We start from the raw sequence: 14,980 nt of genomic DNA, 5'->3' as shown, positions 1-14,980 counted from the left end.
ACTAGGAGCCAAGGGAATTTCCTACAATCTTCTTCTCTTTCTCTCTCATTTTTCTTATCTCGCTGCAGGAAGTGGCACTTTTTTTTTTTTTTTATATGTTTTATTCCTTCAGGAAAGGTTGGACATATCCAACAGGTTGGTCACATATCTGGAAAACCTGGAAATTTCAGGGTATTTAAAACGGTTCGTGGAAAACCTGCAATTGTTTGGGAATTTTGAATTTTCTAAATCGAAAAAAAAAGAAAACTGAAAATATCAGTTAATAAGCTGAACGATTCAGGTTATAGTAAGTTACTAGAACTGGGGAAAATGTTTGGCAAAACTGGGTTTTTTTTACGTTATGGAAAATCTGGAAATGTCATGGAATTCTTTGTTTTTTATTTATTTATTTTTTTTTTTTTTATAAATAAATATTTGCGTTATATCGTTACAATAACTAGGAAAATTTTATTAAAACGGACATCGTGTTACGGTTTAAATATCGTTGAAAAGTCATTTCTCGTTCATTCGTTTTTTTTTTTTTGTCATCCCTACCCAAAAAACTAAAAATCATTTTTCGTTGATAGTGCAAACATTGAAAATAGTTAAAGACTGTACAGCAACGTATCTGACCTATAGAATTAGAAACTTTGTTTTGTTGTGGTAATATTTTTTTTCAATTGTTTTATTTCTTCTTCTTCTTCATCTTCTTCTTTCTTTCCACATTCTCGTTATAATTACTATAGGCTACGTTGTTTTAATTTCCTCGTTAATATACTTACTTTTGACACAGCTATCATCAGTCGCTTTTGTCATTATATACTCTCTGCTCCATCTAATATCCACTTTAGTTATTCGTTTTACGTAATTTACTTACACGCTCAAAGTGTGTCAAGTTATACGTATACTATTGTAGATTTTATACGCGTACATGTATAATAACAATACTAGTAACAATAACATGTTCACGTACAAAATTTGTAACTACAGTCATCGCAAAATCCAATTATGCGTGTATACGCGTAATTATACGTTGTTTCTTTTCTTTTCATTCTTTTTTTTACTCTTTGTTTTTTTTTTCTAATTATTTTTTAATCAACACCAAACCCAACGGAAACTTGACAAAAGGGCTAAAATTTTTTCCTCACAATCGTTACCGTTATCAAAATCATTGTTGTATACGTCGTTGTTATCGTTATTATTGTTATTACACATGTCGCAGCTGCAATTTTCACACAACACATTATTAATACGTGTCGTATTGCGTCAGGTTTATAGCAAGTCGACATGTGTTTATTGTGCGTATATATATACATATGTGTGTGTGTGTGTGTGTGTGTGTGTGTGTGTCGTGTATGCTTGTGTTTTTTGACGATGTTAAAAAATGTGTAAGGAGTTAAACGGATGGTTGACACCAAGCGGCGGTGGCCGCCAACCAACAATCAGGCCGTGCGTTCGACGGTGTCTCTCACCGAGGTCGTTTTTATAATATTTCAAATCGCCGAACGAGAACGCGGGCAAATATACGCAACATCCATCTCTCCTCGATCGTGTTACGTCCGTGTTTCTTGTTTTTTGATTTTTTTTTTCTTTTTTTATCATCTCGTTTCGTCGTTTCAACCATCGCGATTTGACGGAAAAAGAAGAGAGAAAACGCGGGCGAAAAATCGCGCCGCGTTTCCGGTTCCTTGTTTTTTCGTTCCTTTCTGTTCTTGGTAATTTTCTTTTTTTTTTTTTCTCGCTTCTTTTTCTTACAGTCTTCACCCTTTCGTTAACGATCTATTTGTATACGGCTTACGTATGTACGCGTATGTACATCTACGTGATAATTATTAGGACGATGAACAAATATGTATTTCACAATTGCGAACCCTGATGTGGTCTGGAAGCGTCGTCGCAAGTTGGTACGGAAAAATCTCGAGCATTGCGCGATGATTGATTTGTACACCAAGTAATTCGTAACGTTATCAATTCCGGCTATGCCGGTAAATGACGTATGTGCCAATATATACATATATATGTTTATGAAAAATACCGTGGTTTATGAAAAAAAAAATTTTCCCGTTGTACCGTCATCATCGTTATTACTTAATTAATTAGCGCGAATAGATGTTGCGATACGTGTTACGAAAATAAGAAAGTGGAAAAAATTATTATGTGTTAAAAGTTTTTTTCCTTGTTGAGAAAGTTCTGTTTTATGATTGTATTTTGTACACACACACACACACATATATATATCTATACATATATTATACGATACAGTATTTGAAAAGTCTACGCTGCTGGCATTTGCGGCTAAGCTTATACGATTAATCGCTCGCATTCCGCGGTACGAAATTGATTAACATCTTTTATTGCGAATTGAATTCTGTCGTACGATGAACGGTTATTGGTGATTGGATTCTTTATTGTTGTTGAGAATTTACCGTGCAACGTGTCGATGAGCCACGTGCGTTTATATACGGAGAGACGGATGTTATCGTAAAGGTAATTCCATCGAGTTGGCATTATTGACGATTCGTTGTTTGAAATAATTTATTCTTGGTTTTTAAAATTTTTTTATTTTATTTTTGTCTTATCATCGCCGAACAAAGTGACGAGAATTCTAATTTTTATCGCTGATTTATAGTGGATCGAATTACTTTCAACATTACTTCTGATGATTTCTTGCGGTTTCAAAAGCGTTGCGTTCCAGGGTATTTTCAGCGAATTTCTGGTTTCACGGAATCGCCGTATACGTGGTAAAAAAATGATTTAAAATTACTTGGAATGCCGGGAATAAAAATATCGAAAATCCAAAACAAAGAACGATCGAAGTGGTGAAATTTCACCAAGCCAGAGAAATTCACGAAACGGAAAATCTTGGATCATTCGGAATTTCAACGTTTCAGATTTTTCAATTTTCAAATTCGGAATTTCAAACCCGCCCGATTCTCGGGATTTTTTCACCGCTACGTGTATGTTAGGTGCTTTCAACCGATTAACGCAGTGATTTTGAATAGTAACACGATAAAAAAAAATACTGGAATTACAAAAGATGCGTATCAATGCTTCGTTTATACGATCACCTTAAAACAGTTGAAAATCAATAATATTATTTGTAAATTCAATCAAACAGATTTTCCTCGTTTTTCAATAACCGCAAAATATTTAACGATGCCGACGCGACAGAGAAAAAGTATTTGCAACAAAATTGTAAAAATTCATACAGTATTCCAGCTGTAAAAATAACCCATCGTAAAATGAAATCCATAAAATCTCTCTGATTTTTGTTTAAATCAATTTTCAACCGATTTACAACAAAGTATTTCATCGATATCCAAACTATCGTTTAAAACTCTTCGTCACATCTCCCACCACGATATTTTTTCAAATAATATGGCTTCCCGCCACGACTTGAACGATCACACCGCACGTCATAAACGACGTGTTTAATGTCTAAAATCGCCGATAAGTCTGCGAATAAAATTTTCTGCAAAAGCGTTGAGCCTCCATCGCTTCTTCGTCGAGTAAATGAAAATAAAATAATCCCGCGTGTCCCTCTTTCGTAACCGTGCACGCGCGTTGCCTACGCGTCAGGCGTCGCCGCCCGGCAACGTGGCTTTCATTTGTTTTCAGGTTCAAGGTCGCCGAGGATTCGAGGCCTGACGTGCTCGGCTGGTTGCCTGATTGCCGGCGCTCGAATCACCCGGTCGATACGCTCTGACCTAGGCCTACCTTCACCCGGCTCAACAACCACCGACTTCCCCACGTTTATTACGCCGGCAAAGCGGCGGAGGCTCGCCTTACCTCCCCTCCCCTCTCCTCTCTTCTACATTCACGTGACCTGCCAACGCCCGTCCGTCCTTCTTTCTTCTTTAACGTTTCATCCTCTCTATGAAACGCCACTTGTTGCTGCATTCAGCGCTGTCGGAGTCGTCCAGTTTCCTATTTTTCAACACCGAGAGTCGCCACATGCAGCCGATTGATCGTTGTTTTTTTTTTTTTTGTTTTCTCGTTCTATTGCGTTTTTCGAAATAGTTGTAATATTCTTTACGTTTCTTTTACGTATGAAAACTATTACACATTGTGTGTTTGTATATTAATTTACAAGATCAGCGCTCAAGAGAACTTTGATTCGAGCGGATATTCGTATCTATGTTTTGAATGAGAATAAAACAATGTATTCGATCGTGCATTTCTTCAATTCCCGTTTCTCTGTTCTTAGAGTAAAAAGGTAGTTACTGTTATCACCCAGAAAATGATAAGTCGAGTTTTTACTAGATTTCTACGTTTTGCAGATTAGAGAATCGACTCCAGTTATTTTCATATGGACGTCTGTGGTTGTGTGTGTGTGTGATCGATTTTTTTGTCAAACGATATTTTGAGAAACGAGTTACCGGGTTTCAACGAGTTTGGTCTCAATCGACGCGGCTTTTCCAAACTTAGAATTGATTAGATTTTGGCTTTGATCGGTTCGGTACTTTTCCAATTATTTAAACAACAAAATTATAAAAAATCGTATATAAATGACGATATATTGAGAGTGGATGAATGGATTCGAATGAAAATTGGTACCGTGAAGTTTTCTGCGTCACTGATCACGAATCTAAGGTCAGATTTGCAAAATTTAAATTTGGCGTATTCGATGAGCTGAAAAATAATGAAAACGTTTGGATTTTGATAAAAATTTGTACTCGTCGGTTTTTTGGGTCGCTGATCACGAATCTGAAGTCAGATTGCGAAATCCAAAATGTCGATCCAATATGCTGGAGAAAATTATAAAAATATTTCGATGACGAATCCAAGGTCAGACTTCCAAAATTTGTAAAGGTGGATCCCCGTTACAGTGATTGTAAAATTGAATTAAAATTGTCACATTTCCATGCAATATATGGCACCCGAGGGCTTGAAAATCGTTATCGACGAATCTGAATTTGCAGTTCGAAATTCGAATTGGATGTTAGCATTTTATGTTTTCTGTAAAATTTCTTGGTACTTGCAGGGTGAAAACGTAAAATTCAAGGGTTGATTCACAGCCAGCCTAAATCCGCTCGTTTTGTTCCGATGATAGTTAGTTGTTTTATTTTTTTTTTATTTTACACACATGCATACACATACTCGATTCAAAAATTAACATCTTTACCCAATCCTTTGAAATTCCGAAAGGGACTTTTTACGATCATATCGAAGCTGGTAACGTTCTCTTATACGATACATGCTGAAGAAAAAGCGTTACTTCACAATTCTAGAATTGTGTTTGAAATTCGATAAATCGTAATAAAACAAAACACACTCGCATATTTCGGAATCTTAGTTCATTCACAATCGTTACAAAATTAAGAAAACAGTCAGTTTTTCGCCCCAGAGGTTTCGTCACGATAAAGTTACCGATTTAAACCTCGTTTTCTTTTTTCTAGTCACTTTGCCACGTCGAAAGCAAAAAAAAAACAAAAAAAAAAGATGAAAAAGTTTATAGAAAATGTAATTAGCGACGCTCTTCAACGTCCGTGTTCTATTAAAATAAGCAAAGAATTAGCCGTGAATTTTGAAGTGAGACTGTGTAAACGGCCCCGGATAAGGTCTTCAATGTTTCCTTTCGGCGTAACAACAAACGAGGCATTTCAAGCGGCGTTCGATAACGCGGCGAGCCTCCGGAGAACTCCGGAGACACGGTTTCCTGGGTCAGGGCCAAGCGTACCGGGACATTGCGGCATCAGCAGAGCTAAAAACCGGCTGCAGATTTTCGATTATCCTCCGACGAAGTAACGACCGGAAGACAAGTTTTTTTTGTTTTTTTTTTTTAATAATTTCACCCCAGAAATACCGATCCTCGTTTTTTCCTCTCGTTATTAGAATTCTTATTTTTATATTTATTATAGTTTTTTTTCTTTTTTTTTTCATTTCCAGTTAGTCGGGTTGTTTCATTTCATCGTTTGCGAAAATTACTTATCATCGTGAGAAACAAATTGATTGAATAAAGTCGTGAAAATTGAAGGAATAATTGATTTACGAGAAATTTACCCTTATACACGTGTACGTGTTTTGCATAAATTACTAGTGTTTAGGCTCGCTGATTAGGAATCTGAAACCGGATTTGAAACGTTCAGAATGGCGGATCGAATATGGCGGAAAAAAATTTCAAGTTCGATCGAATCCGTAAAAAGAAACTCTGTCCAGGAGTTTTTGGGGTCGGTAATTTCGAATCTGAAATAATATTTCGAAAATTCCGTACGGCGAATCCAATCAGCGACCCCGAAAACCCCGGCGTAGAATTTTTTTAACCGTATTCGATCAAATCTGAAATTTTCGTCCGCCATATTGGATCCGATAATGTTTGACCGAAACGGCTAGCCTGGATAATATATTACTGAAAAAATTCCTAATTGTAAAAAGTATTTTGTAATTAGAAATTAATCGCGCGTGCTTGTACCGACCCTAAACTTGATCACAATCACTCACATCTATCGAACGATCGTAGCATGCAAAGAAGAATGCAGGGGTCGTTCAATGCGCGATCACTAATATCGTTGAAAACAAAATTCACCACCGATTTTTCAAAGGGATCCACCTTTGACTCCCTTAAACCCTTGAATCGTCCCGAAATCGTTCGGCTTTTCTCTCCCACGCTCCGTCTCCCCAAGAGAGAAAGAGAGAGAGCGAGTGAGATGTGTATGTATATGTATACATATAAGAGTGGGATACAGCACAGCATCCCCTCGCTCTCTCTCTCTCTCTCTCTCTCCTCCTCCCTCCTCTCCGTTTGGGCGAATGTTGGGGGTTGTTATCGACCCGTCAGCAGGCGACGCGACTCGACGACTCTCGGGGGTTCGGCGAAGAGGAACTCCGGAGGCAGCGGAAGCTCATTTCAGCCCGGGATGCCATGCCCGAGGCTGGTGGCAGTTCCTCCGGGAAGTCATTCCTTCAAAGGGCTGGCGGCAAGGTCCTGCGCTGGCTTCGACGTTCCCTCAGGACGCCCCAGGTCCGTTTTATTCGAAATACGGAAACGTTTTTGTCGCGGGATATTTACAATAATAGAAATGAAAAATACGAAGTAAAGATAAGTAAACGAAACTGTCGTCGATGTCGTTAATTAAAACCGAGGCTGTCGAGTGCGGCATGTGACGAAAAAGTTTTTTAAACATGTGAGGTGATCGTTTAAACGCTACGGGATTTTTTCTTTTTTTTTTTTTTTTTTTGCAATTTTTTTATTCACCATTTTCCTCCTTTAATTAACAATATTATACACACGGTGTATAATTGAAGAGTGTATACTTACTGTACTGGTGCCAGGGAAATTTCTGCCGCATTTCAGATTTTTTTTTTGCTCCGAGAATTATGTTTAATTTAGAATATCTAAATTATTATATAATCTATTAGTTATTCACATTGAGTTCTGTCATTCGTACGATTCGTTGCGACGAATGTTTTTTTTTGTTTTTTGTTTTTTATTCCTCACATGCTGCTCTATTTCCACCCGTGAACGAATCAAGGGATGTTTCACTTAAGGTATCCATGGTTTCGGTATCGTTCGAAATCATTTCGTAATCTCCGAAATCACACTGAAAACACTGATATTGAAGTAAAATTTTACATTGGCGATCGTCGGTAGTCGTGAGAAATTATTTAGTAGTATTAAAGAGATCTCTTTGTAATCTTGGAAAGTCGTTGTGAAATACTTAGATATCAAAATAAAATTATTTTTCAATATAATCTCTCGTAATCACTTCTGTAAAATTTACGTAATCATGAAGTATGCTGTAAAATCATTGTTTTGTCAATTTTTTCTCCTGTTGAACAACACTTGCACCGAATTCGTATTCACATCTTTCAACGATGAGTTATTTTTTAAATTTATCATCATCATTATCATCATCATCATCATCATCATCATCATCATCATCATCATCATCATCATCATCATCATCATCATCATCATCATCATCATCATCATCATCATCATCATCATTATTATTATTATTATTACTATACCGAATACAGAGGATTATCCCTTAGAATTATATCGTTAGAAATGATTTTGTAAATAACATAATTTGAGTATTTGGCTTGCGTAAAATTTTTATACAATCACTTGATGTGTTTAGAACATGTCGGCAGAGTTACGCTTGTGTATCATCGATATTGGTACACTTTATGCGTGTCGTTGAGTAATGTTTTTTTGTTTTTTACTTTGAAATTTATGTTGCAGAGTTTAATTTTTTTTTTTTGTATTTTGTTTTCCTTGTATCGATCAGCTATGCATTATGTTTATACCAGTTTTTTTTCAATCGTTCCTAATTTCAATTTCTCGTTTTTAACCCCGCCCCCCCTCCCCCTCTTTTTAATCAATGAATAATAAATTATTGTGATACGGTTTTGAAATTCTTGTCAACTTTATTTTACGGGTACTGTCAGTGTAGCAGAATGTATGAAAAATTCCGAGACAGCAAATCTGAGAGATTATTTTAATTTAGGAAAAACGTTGACACGGTAACCGCATTGTTGCAGCGATTGTTCGTTCGATTGTTTGATGACAATTTTCTCGTCACGTGGGGTGTATAGGTCTCGTGATTTTTTAAGTCATAATCGTGAAAATAAAACTGAGAAAAAAGAGGGAGAAGAAGAAGATGATGAACAGAAAAGCAAATAAACTTGTATTATTCACATGTAGAAGCAATAATAATAGTATATCTTTACCGCATAACTATCTAAAAATAAAACACGTAAATATTTACATACGTAAGAATCCATTCCGTTCATCTCTGATGTAGGTAAATGTAATGATGATGAGGAGGCGACGATACATACAATAATAATTAAGATGATTTGAAACATAACATCTAACAGCCGTTATAATGCTCGTGAAAATAACCGCGGACGATAATTTTCCCGCCAATTCTTTTTATGCCGTTTTATCCATATTTATGCGGACAACACCTTGTCCGTTTATTATTTCCGTAATAGGGTGATTTGGGGCGGGGGTGAAATTTCGAATCTGAAAAGTTTCGAAAGCGCTTAATCGCGAATTATTTAGCGGCGAAACTTGAAGACTCAATGTTCCGAACCGCAAGATTCCAAAAATTCAAGTTACGACAGAGCAAAGTTCTGAAAAAATAAAATAAATAAATTTTCGATGTAGTAAAATTTCGAAAGTTAAAATATACTCGCACAGATCAGAATTACCAGGATTCCGAACGTAGGGATATGGAAAATCCAAAATAAAGAAAGATCAAAGTTACGTCTTTTCGAAATTTTGCTCTTTCCGGTTTAGGACCATTCGAAACTCTGGCGTTTCGTTAGAGTTTGATTTTGTTACTTTAATTTCGCCAGTCGTTTCGAGATCAATAATTTTACTAAATGTCTCTTGGCGATTGTTCAGATCGACGGGCATGGCACGGAAACGGGACCGGAACTCGACGAGGAGATGGAGAAGGTTTTCGCAATGGATATGGGGGAGAAGTTCAACGTTTCACGGCTTGGATCTCCCTCGGAATCGGCTGGATCGGATCGAGAACGAGGAGCGCCGCCTAGATACGGAGAGCGTGACTTTAATCGTAAGCCTTTTTCATCGCAGTTTATTTTTTTACTTTGCCCAAACATTCGAGATACGTATGAAGAAAATTCTTAAAATTTTTCAAACCTCCATCTAGGCGCAAACTAATATCATTATGCAAATTGATAATTTTCGAAATGTCAAATATTATCAAACGCGATGCTATTCAGTTTATCAAGTTATTTTATATACAGTCTGAAGGTATGTGAATAAAAAACACTGTAATTATAAATAAAAGCTGAGATGCTTCAATCACGTTTCCTTTGACATCGTTTGAAAATTGCTATAAAAATTCGTTAAATACGTTCGATTTGCAGAAAATTATTTTCCGCAAAAGTCTTTGAAACGGATTTCCTCATTTTTCAACAGTCAATTTTTCAATATCCTTTTTAAGTTTATCATAAACAAAAAAAAAAAGCGAAGTAAAAATATTTCCCGTCCTGTGGGGTTAATTTTCGATGTCTAAATAATAGCCGAAAAATGTGGCCATGTTCATTAATAAAAAAAAAAAAAAACGAAACCATCGTAGAGAATTTTCTAAAAATGCAAAATGTTTAACTTTTAACGGGGCAAGAAATTTCTACCAAAGTACATGAACTTTTGGCCGGCGGTGTTTATTTATGTATAAATATTGAAAAATATCCAATCTTTCGTTTACGATTTCGGTATTTTTTGTATTTCCGTTTTTTTTTTTTTTTTTTTTTTCAGACAAACATTCGTTGCCTACGAAAATAATAATTTGATTAATACTCGAAACGCACGATCGTCTCTTAAGAAAATTGACGAATAGCTTCTTTTTTATTTTTCTTCTTCCTTGTAAGACCAACCTCCTTAAAGAAAGCCCGATTTGATTGATCGAGTAATTTTGTTCGCAAATTGAATTGGATTTCTTACGTCTACCTCACGTAGACGGAAACTCGATGGTATTACTCGCCACTTCTACCACTTCTACTACTATTCCTATTGCTGATTTACTATTTCTATTGCCCGGCTCTGACGGAGTGCGAATTCGAGACGCGCGGAGAGAAATAATCGTTCTTATATCAGGTGCGTTAGACTCGAGGTTTTCAATCGTCTCTCACATCGGATAAATGAACTCCCATTTGTTTTACTCTCACTGAAAATCACGTTCCGTTCTTCTCTGTTTCATTGTCGATCAATCCTTACGAATTTACTCGTTATTGTTATTAGTATTATTATTATTATTAGTATTATAACGAGTATTACGCAGATAAAAACAATACGCAAAAGTTGAAAGTAAGAATGCAAAATAAATCAAACAAACAGAGATATACGAACGTTTTTTCAACGTCGAATTACATACAAAACCTGTGTCCAATTTATATTGTATTACGTGTAATCTCGCTGATTCGCGTTACGGAGTAAATCGATTTTTAATCAACGATAATCTGCAGCAGTGTATATATTATTTTATACTTCACTTTATCATTATTTACACGCACACTATATTATATTTTATTACCAGACCTGCAACAACGCGTTTCTTATATAATTCATTGTACGTAACGCACGTGTGATTTATTATTATTTAACAAAAACCATAAAAAAAATAAAAAAAAAAACTCGTAAGACGTCGTCATTGGATTTAAACGTCGTCAATCGGCAACGATTATTTCGATTTGTGAGACTTAATAGTATCTTTGCACATATACACACATATTATATATATATATTATGACGTCGCGTGCATTCGATTGTTATTCGATTTTTATACGACGATTATTATCGCATTAGTGTTAATGGATTTTTCGTTGCATCGTTGTTCCCTTTTCTTTTTTTTTTTCATAGTTTTTCTATCGCCGTATCCGTTTCGTGGTTACGAAAAAAATATATCCAACCGTAATAACGACAATAATAACAATAATAATAATTGCAATAATACTCATTATACTCAGACATTTAATTTCTGCGGAATCACGGAGATTACAAGGTATACGTATATATATAAATGTACATATATATATATAATGGGGAAAATATAACGCAGCGAGAGTCTGAATGGAAGTTTCGCTTTTTCTTCTCCTATATGTTGCTTGTCGATTTTTATCGGGCTTCTTTTTCGTCTTTTCTCCCATCCATTATTGCGACGATAAGTCGGGCAGTTTTTATAAACCTATACATTGTATGTGCGAGTGTGTAATGGTCGGTATTATTGTTGTTAAGGGTATAGAGTTACTTGTGTAAGGGGGCGACGTTGTTAGGACGACGATAAACTTTGCAAATCAATCCTTGAAACTAACTACTTTTTCTATTTAACATTTCGTGGAATTGAAGAAAACTTTGAAATTGGTTCCTTGTACAAAACAAACTTTTCTTGACCGTCCGTAATATGGTATAATATAATATAATATACGTAATAAACAACTATTAAGTATTATACGAGTTACGTTATGATATTGTTTTGTGTAAATTTGAATTTACAACGCAACAAAAGTTTCATATAAAAAAACCGGTAAAATCAATTATTTTATACTGCAAAACGGGTGGATTTTTAGAATAGTTATAATAGCTGCAGACTGGTTGTATTATTATTAGAGAGAGAAAGAGAGAAAGAGAGAGAGAGAGAGAGAGAGAGAGAGATAGATAGATAGATAGATTTATTATGCCCTAGAAAACTTTGGGGCAAGAGAAAAACTACAGTGTAGGAAAAGTATTATAAAAGTATACCTACAAGTATAAAAGCAAAATAAAATGAAATAAAATAAAATATGATATAATATACAATAAAATAAAATAAAATAAGATAAAATAAAATAAAATAAAATAAAATAAAATAAAATGTAATAGAAATATATAAAATGATAAAATTTAGATAGATTAAAGTAAAGTGAGTAGATTAAATGAAAAACTCAATCAAATAAGCAAGATAAAATAAAACAAAAATAAACTAGCACTACGCAATACTATTACTTCAGGTAATTTAATGATAGATTGGCTTTCAGTGACTCATGAATATAACACACAACACCTCTACATCCCTTTCCTATTCTATCATGACGAATAATAAAATAGTTCGGAATCTTGACAAGATCATTAGAAATTTCAGGCTTGAGCCATGCTTCAGATATGGAAATAAAATAATAAAAATGTTCGCTAAGATATGATTTGATATAATCTATATGGACCAATAACAAGTTTGCATTAAATTGACAGATTTTACAGTGCATAGAACTATCGTGCAATGTCACTGCTTTTCGAGACTTCTGTATGATTTAATCAACCTAACTTGTCAAGATCAGCCTCCGAGGTAATAAAAGAGAGAGAGAGAGAGAGAGAGAGAGGAAGAGGGGAAAAAAGCAATGAAAAATTTATCGGACGATAAATTCGTTACATGTCACGTGAATATATGTCGCATAATACACATATTTTGTAAAAGTTAACGGTTTTGAAAGTATGATGATAAATTACTGTGGCAAAGAATAGGAAAGAAAACATCTATCTTGATCCCGTTATTCGCAATATCAAATTATCGTAAACTTTGTTGCTTCTTTTTTCTTTTTTTTTTTTTACAGCCAACCAATATTTTCGATGAGTTGTAATTTCCGACACCTACTCGTTTACATTCTTTCCTATCATGGAACAAGATTATATATATTACAACTAAAATGGGTTTCACTGTTCATATTTTTCTGCGTGTAATAAACTTTTGATCGTAGAAAAAAGTCTTACGGATAAATCGAAGTACGCAGAGGAGGAAAAATTCTGTAAATACATGTTATTGCATTTCTGCAGTTTTGAATTTTTTCAGGACACGAAATTATTTCGTGTAATTAAAATTGAGGACAGTATAAAAAAAAAAATCGACAGGCATCAAAGTGACTAAAATTTTTTAATCAATATTTGATTCTAATTTTCCAATAACATGATCATCGAGTGTGACGAAATAATTAACTTATTGTCAGCTTTTCTTTGTATCATTCTTCAAATTACGCGGTAAAATTTACAGCAATATTTGTCAAAGTTTCGCTTGTACCGTCACTTTTTTTTATATTATTTTTTTACATTACGGTACAACAAGCAAGGTTTAATTGTATTTTTCTTCGTCTTTCCAGAACATCGGAAACGAAGTTACCCTCATCCGCACATGCCATTGAAAAGTCTTCACTCAAGGTCAATGAGGCGGCATCTTTCACCGTGAGTATATTAATTATTATCTTGTACACGATTGTTTCCAAATAATTTTCCAACGAAAATTCTTACCTCGAAATATAATTGATAGAATATTTTTCCTTCCTTCTCTGTCTCGTTTCTTATAAATTAAGTTTCGTAAGAATTTGATTTTTCATATTTTTACCTACAAAAATTGATCAACGTCGAAAGTTTTTCTTATTCATCTCCTTCTTCTTCTTTCGTGTAACTGAGACGGGCCGCGGTTTTGACAAAATGCGCACCGCTGAAATATAATTCGCGATTATCCATAATAGCAAAAAACTTTTCAGAGGGTGTCACGTCAGAAAATCGTTAATTATTTTTTAATTTTTTTTTCCATGAACTCGATCAAGAAACAAAAATAGCCACAACGTATAAAAATTTCAACGTATCGCAAATATTTTTTTGCTGTCAATATTTTATTACTTATCACCGTTTCCAAAGGGCACGCGTCAGTCGGAACGAAATCATGATTGATATTTATCTCGTGCTCGATGATAATCCGCGTGAATAACCGTTATCACTAATATTACACGTATATGTATACGTTGATATATGTCATTATTACTCTGATCAAAGATACCCGTCGTTAAAGGTATAACTAAGGACCTTAACGTGTCACTTTTGTGTATCCGAAGGTCCATAAACTAATATAATAACAATATGACGTCGATTCAACGATAACTGGCTTTATTCGAGTTTTAATCATACTCTTCAAGATACTGATTCCTCGATAATTTCCGGGTGCAGTCTTAAATCGCGTAACTCTCGGTGTAACGTCGAAGCTCATCGACATCTGCATATAATCCAATAAGCGCAAAGCATCTAACATGTTTCAGTAATAAGGGGGATGAAAAAAAAAGGATATTTTACTTTTCAATTAGGAATTAATTCCTGTTTAAGAATTTCTTTAACCTTTTATTATTATATCTTGACAAATATATATATCTAATTCTTCTTACGAATTTGTGTTTAAATCAAAGTATAAATGGTACTACATGAGTTTTTGTGAAAGATTTTGAAGAAATTAGATTTTTTTTTTTTTGTTCGACTGTTACAGTTTGAATTTCGACGTGCGATTTATATTCTTTTTTTTTTTTGCTCCCGTTTTGCAAATAAATTTAAAACGTGCAAACATGCTCTGACATAGTGATGATATTGTTTTTTGTTTTTCTTTTTCCTTCTTTCTTACAAACTGTATAGAATTATGGAATAATTTGTCAGCGTTGTTGTATTCGGCGAGTTACGAGATATGAACATTTTTTTACGTTTTAAAAACGTATCGCAGAGATATACTTG

The 14,980-nt window shown here is 34.6% G+C and overlaps 1 protein-coding gene across 8 annotated transcripts in view; it reads left to right on the top strand.

Annotated features, from left to right (window-relative positions):
• LOC124297551 (band 3 anion transport protein) overlaps positions 1-14,980 on the top strand; it is a 59,539-nt gene that overhangs the window by 28,575 nt on the left and 15,984 nt on the right. For 6 of the 8 annotated variants that reach the window (XM_046748714.1, XM_046748710.1, XM_046748709.1 and 3 more), the window contains 2 exons: positions 9,338-9,512; positions 13,585-13,666. In XM_046748714.1, coding sequence (XP_046604670.1) covers positions 9,383-9,512; positions 13,585-13,666 — 212 coding nt within the window. In that variant the 5' untranslated portion in view covers positions 9,338-9,382. Of the gene's footprint in view, positions 1-6,810; positions 6,941-9,337; positions 9,513-13,584; positions 13,667-14,980 lie in introns of those variants that run through there. The other 2 variants (XM_046748713.1, XM_046748707.1) reach the window with 1 other exon arrangement.

The sequence above is a fragment of the Neodiprion virginianus genome, chromosome 2 (genome assembly GCF_021901495.1).
Source record: "Neodiprion virginianus isolate iyNeoVirg1 chromosome 2, iyNeoVirg1.1, whole genome shotgun sequence".
Lineage (NCBI taxonomy): Eukaryota > Metazoa > Arthropoda > Insecta > Hymenoptera > Diprionidae > Neodiprion > Neodiprion virginianus.
This window is presented reverse-complemented; position numbering and strand designations above follow the sequence as displayed.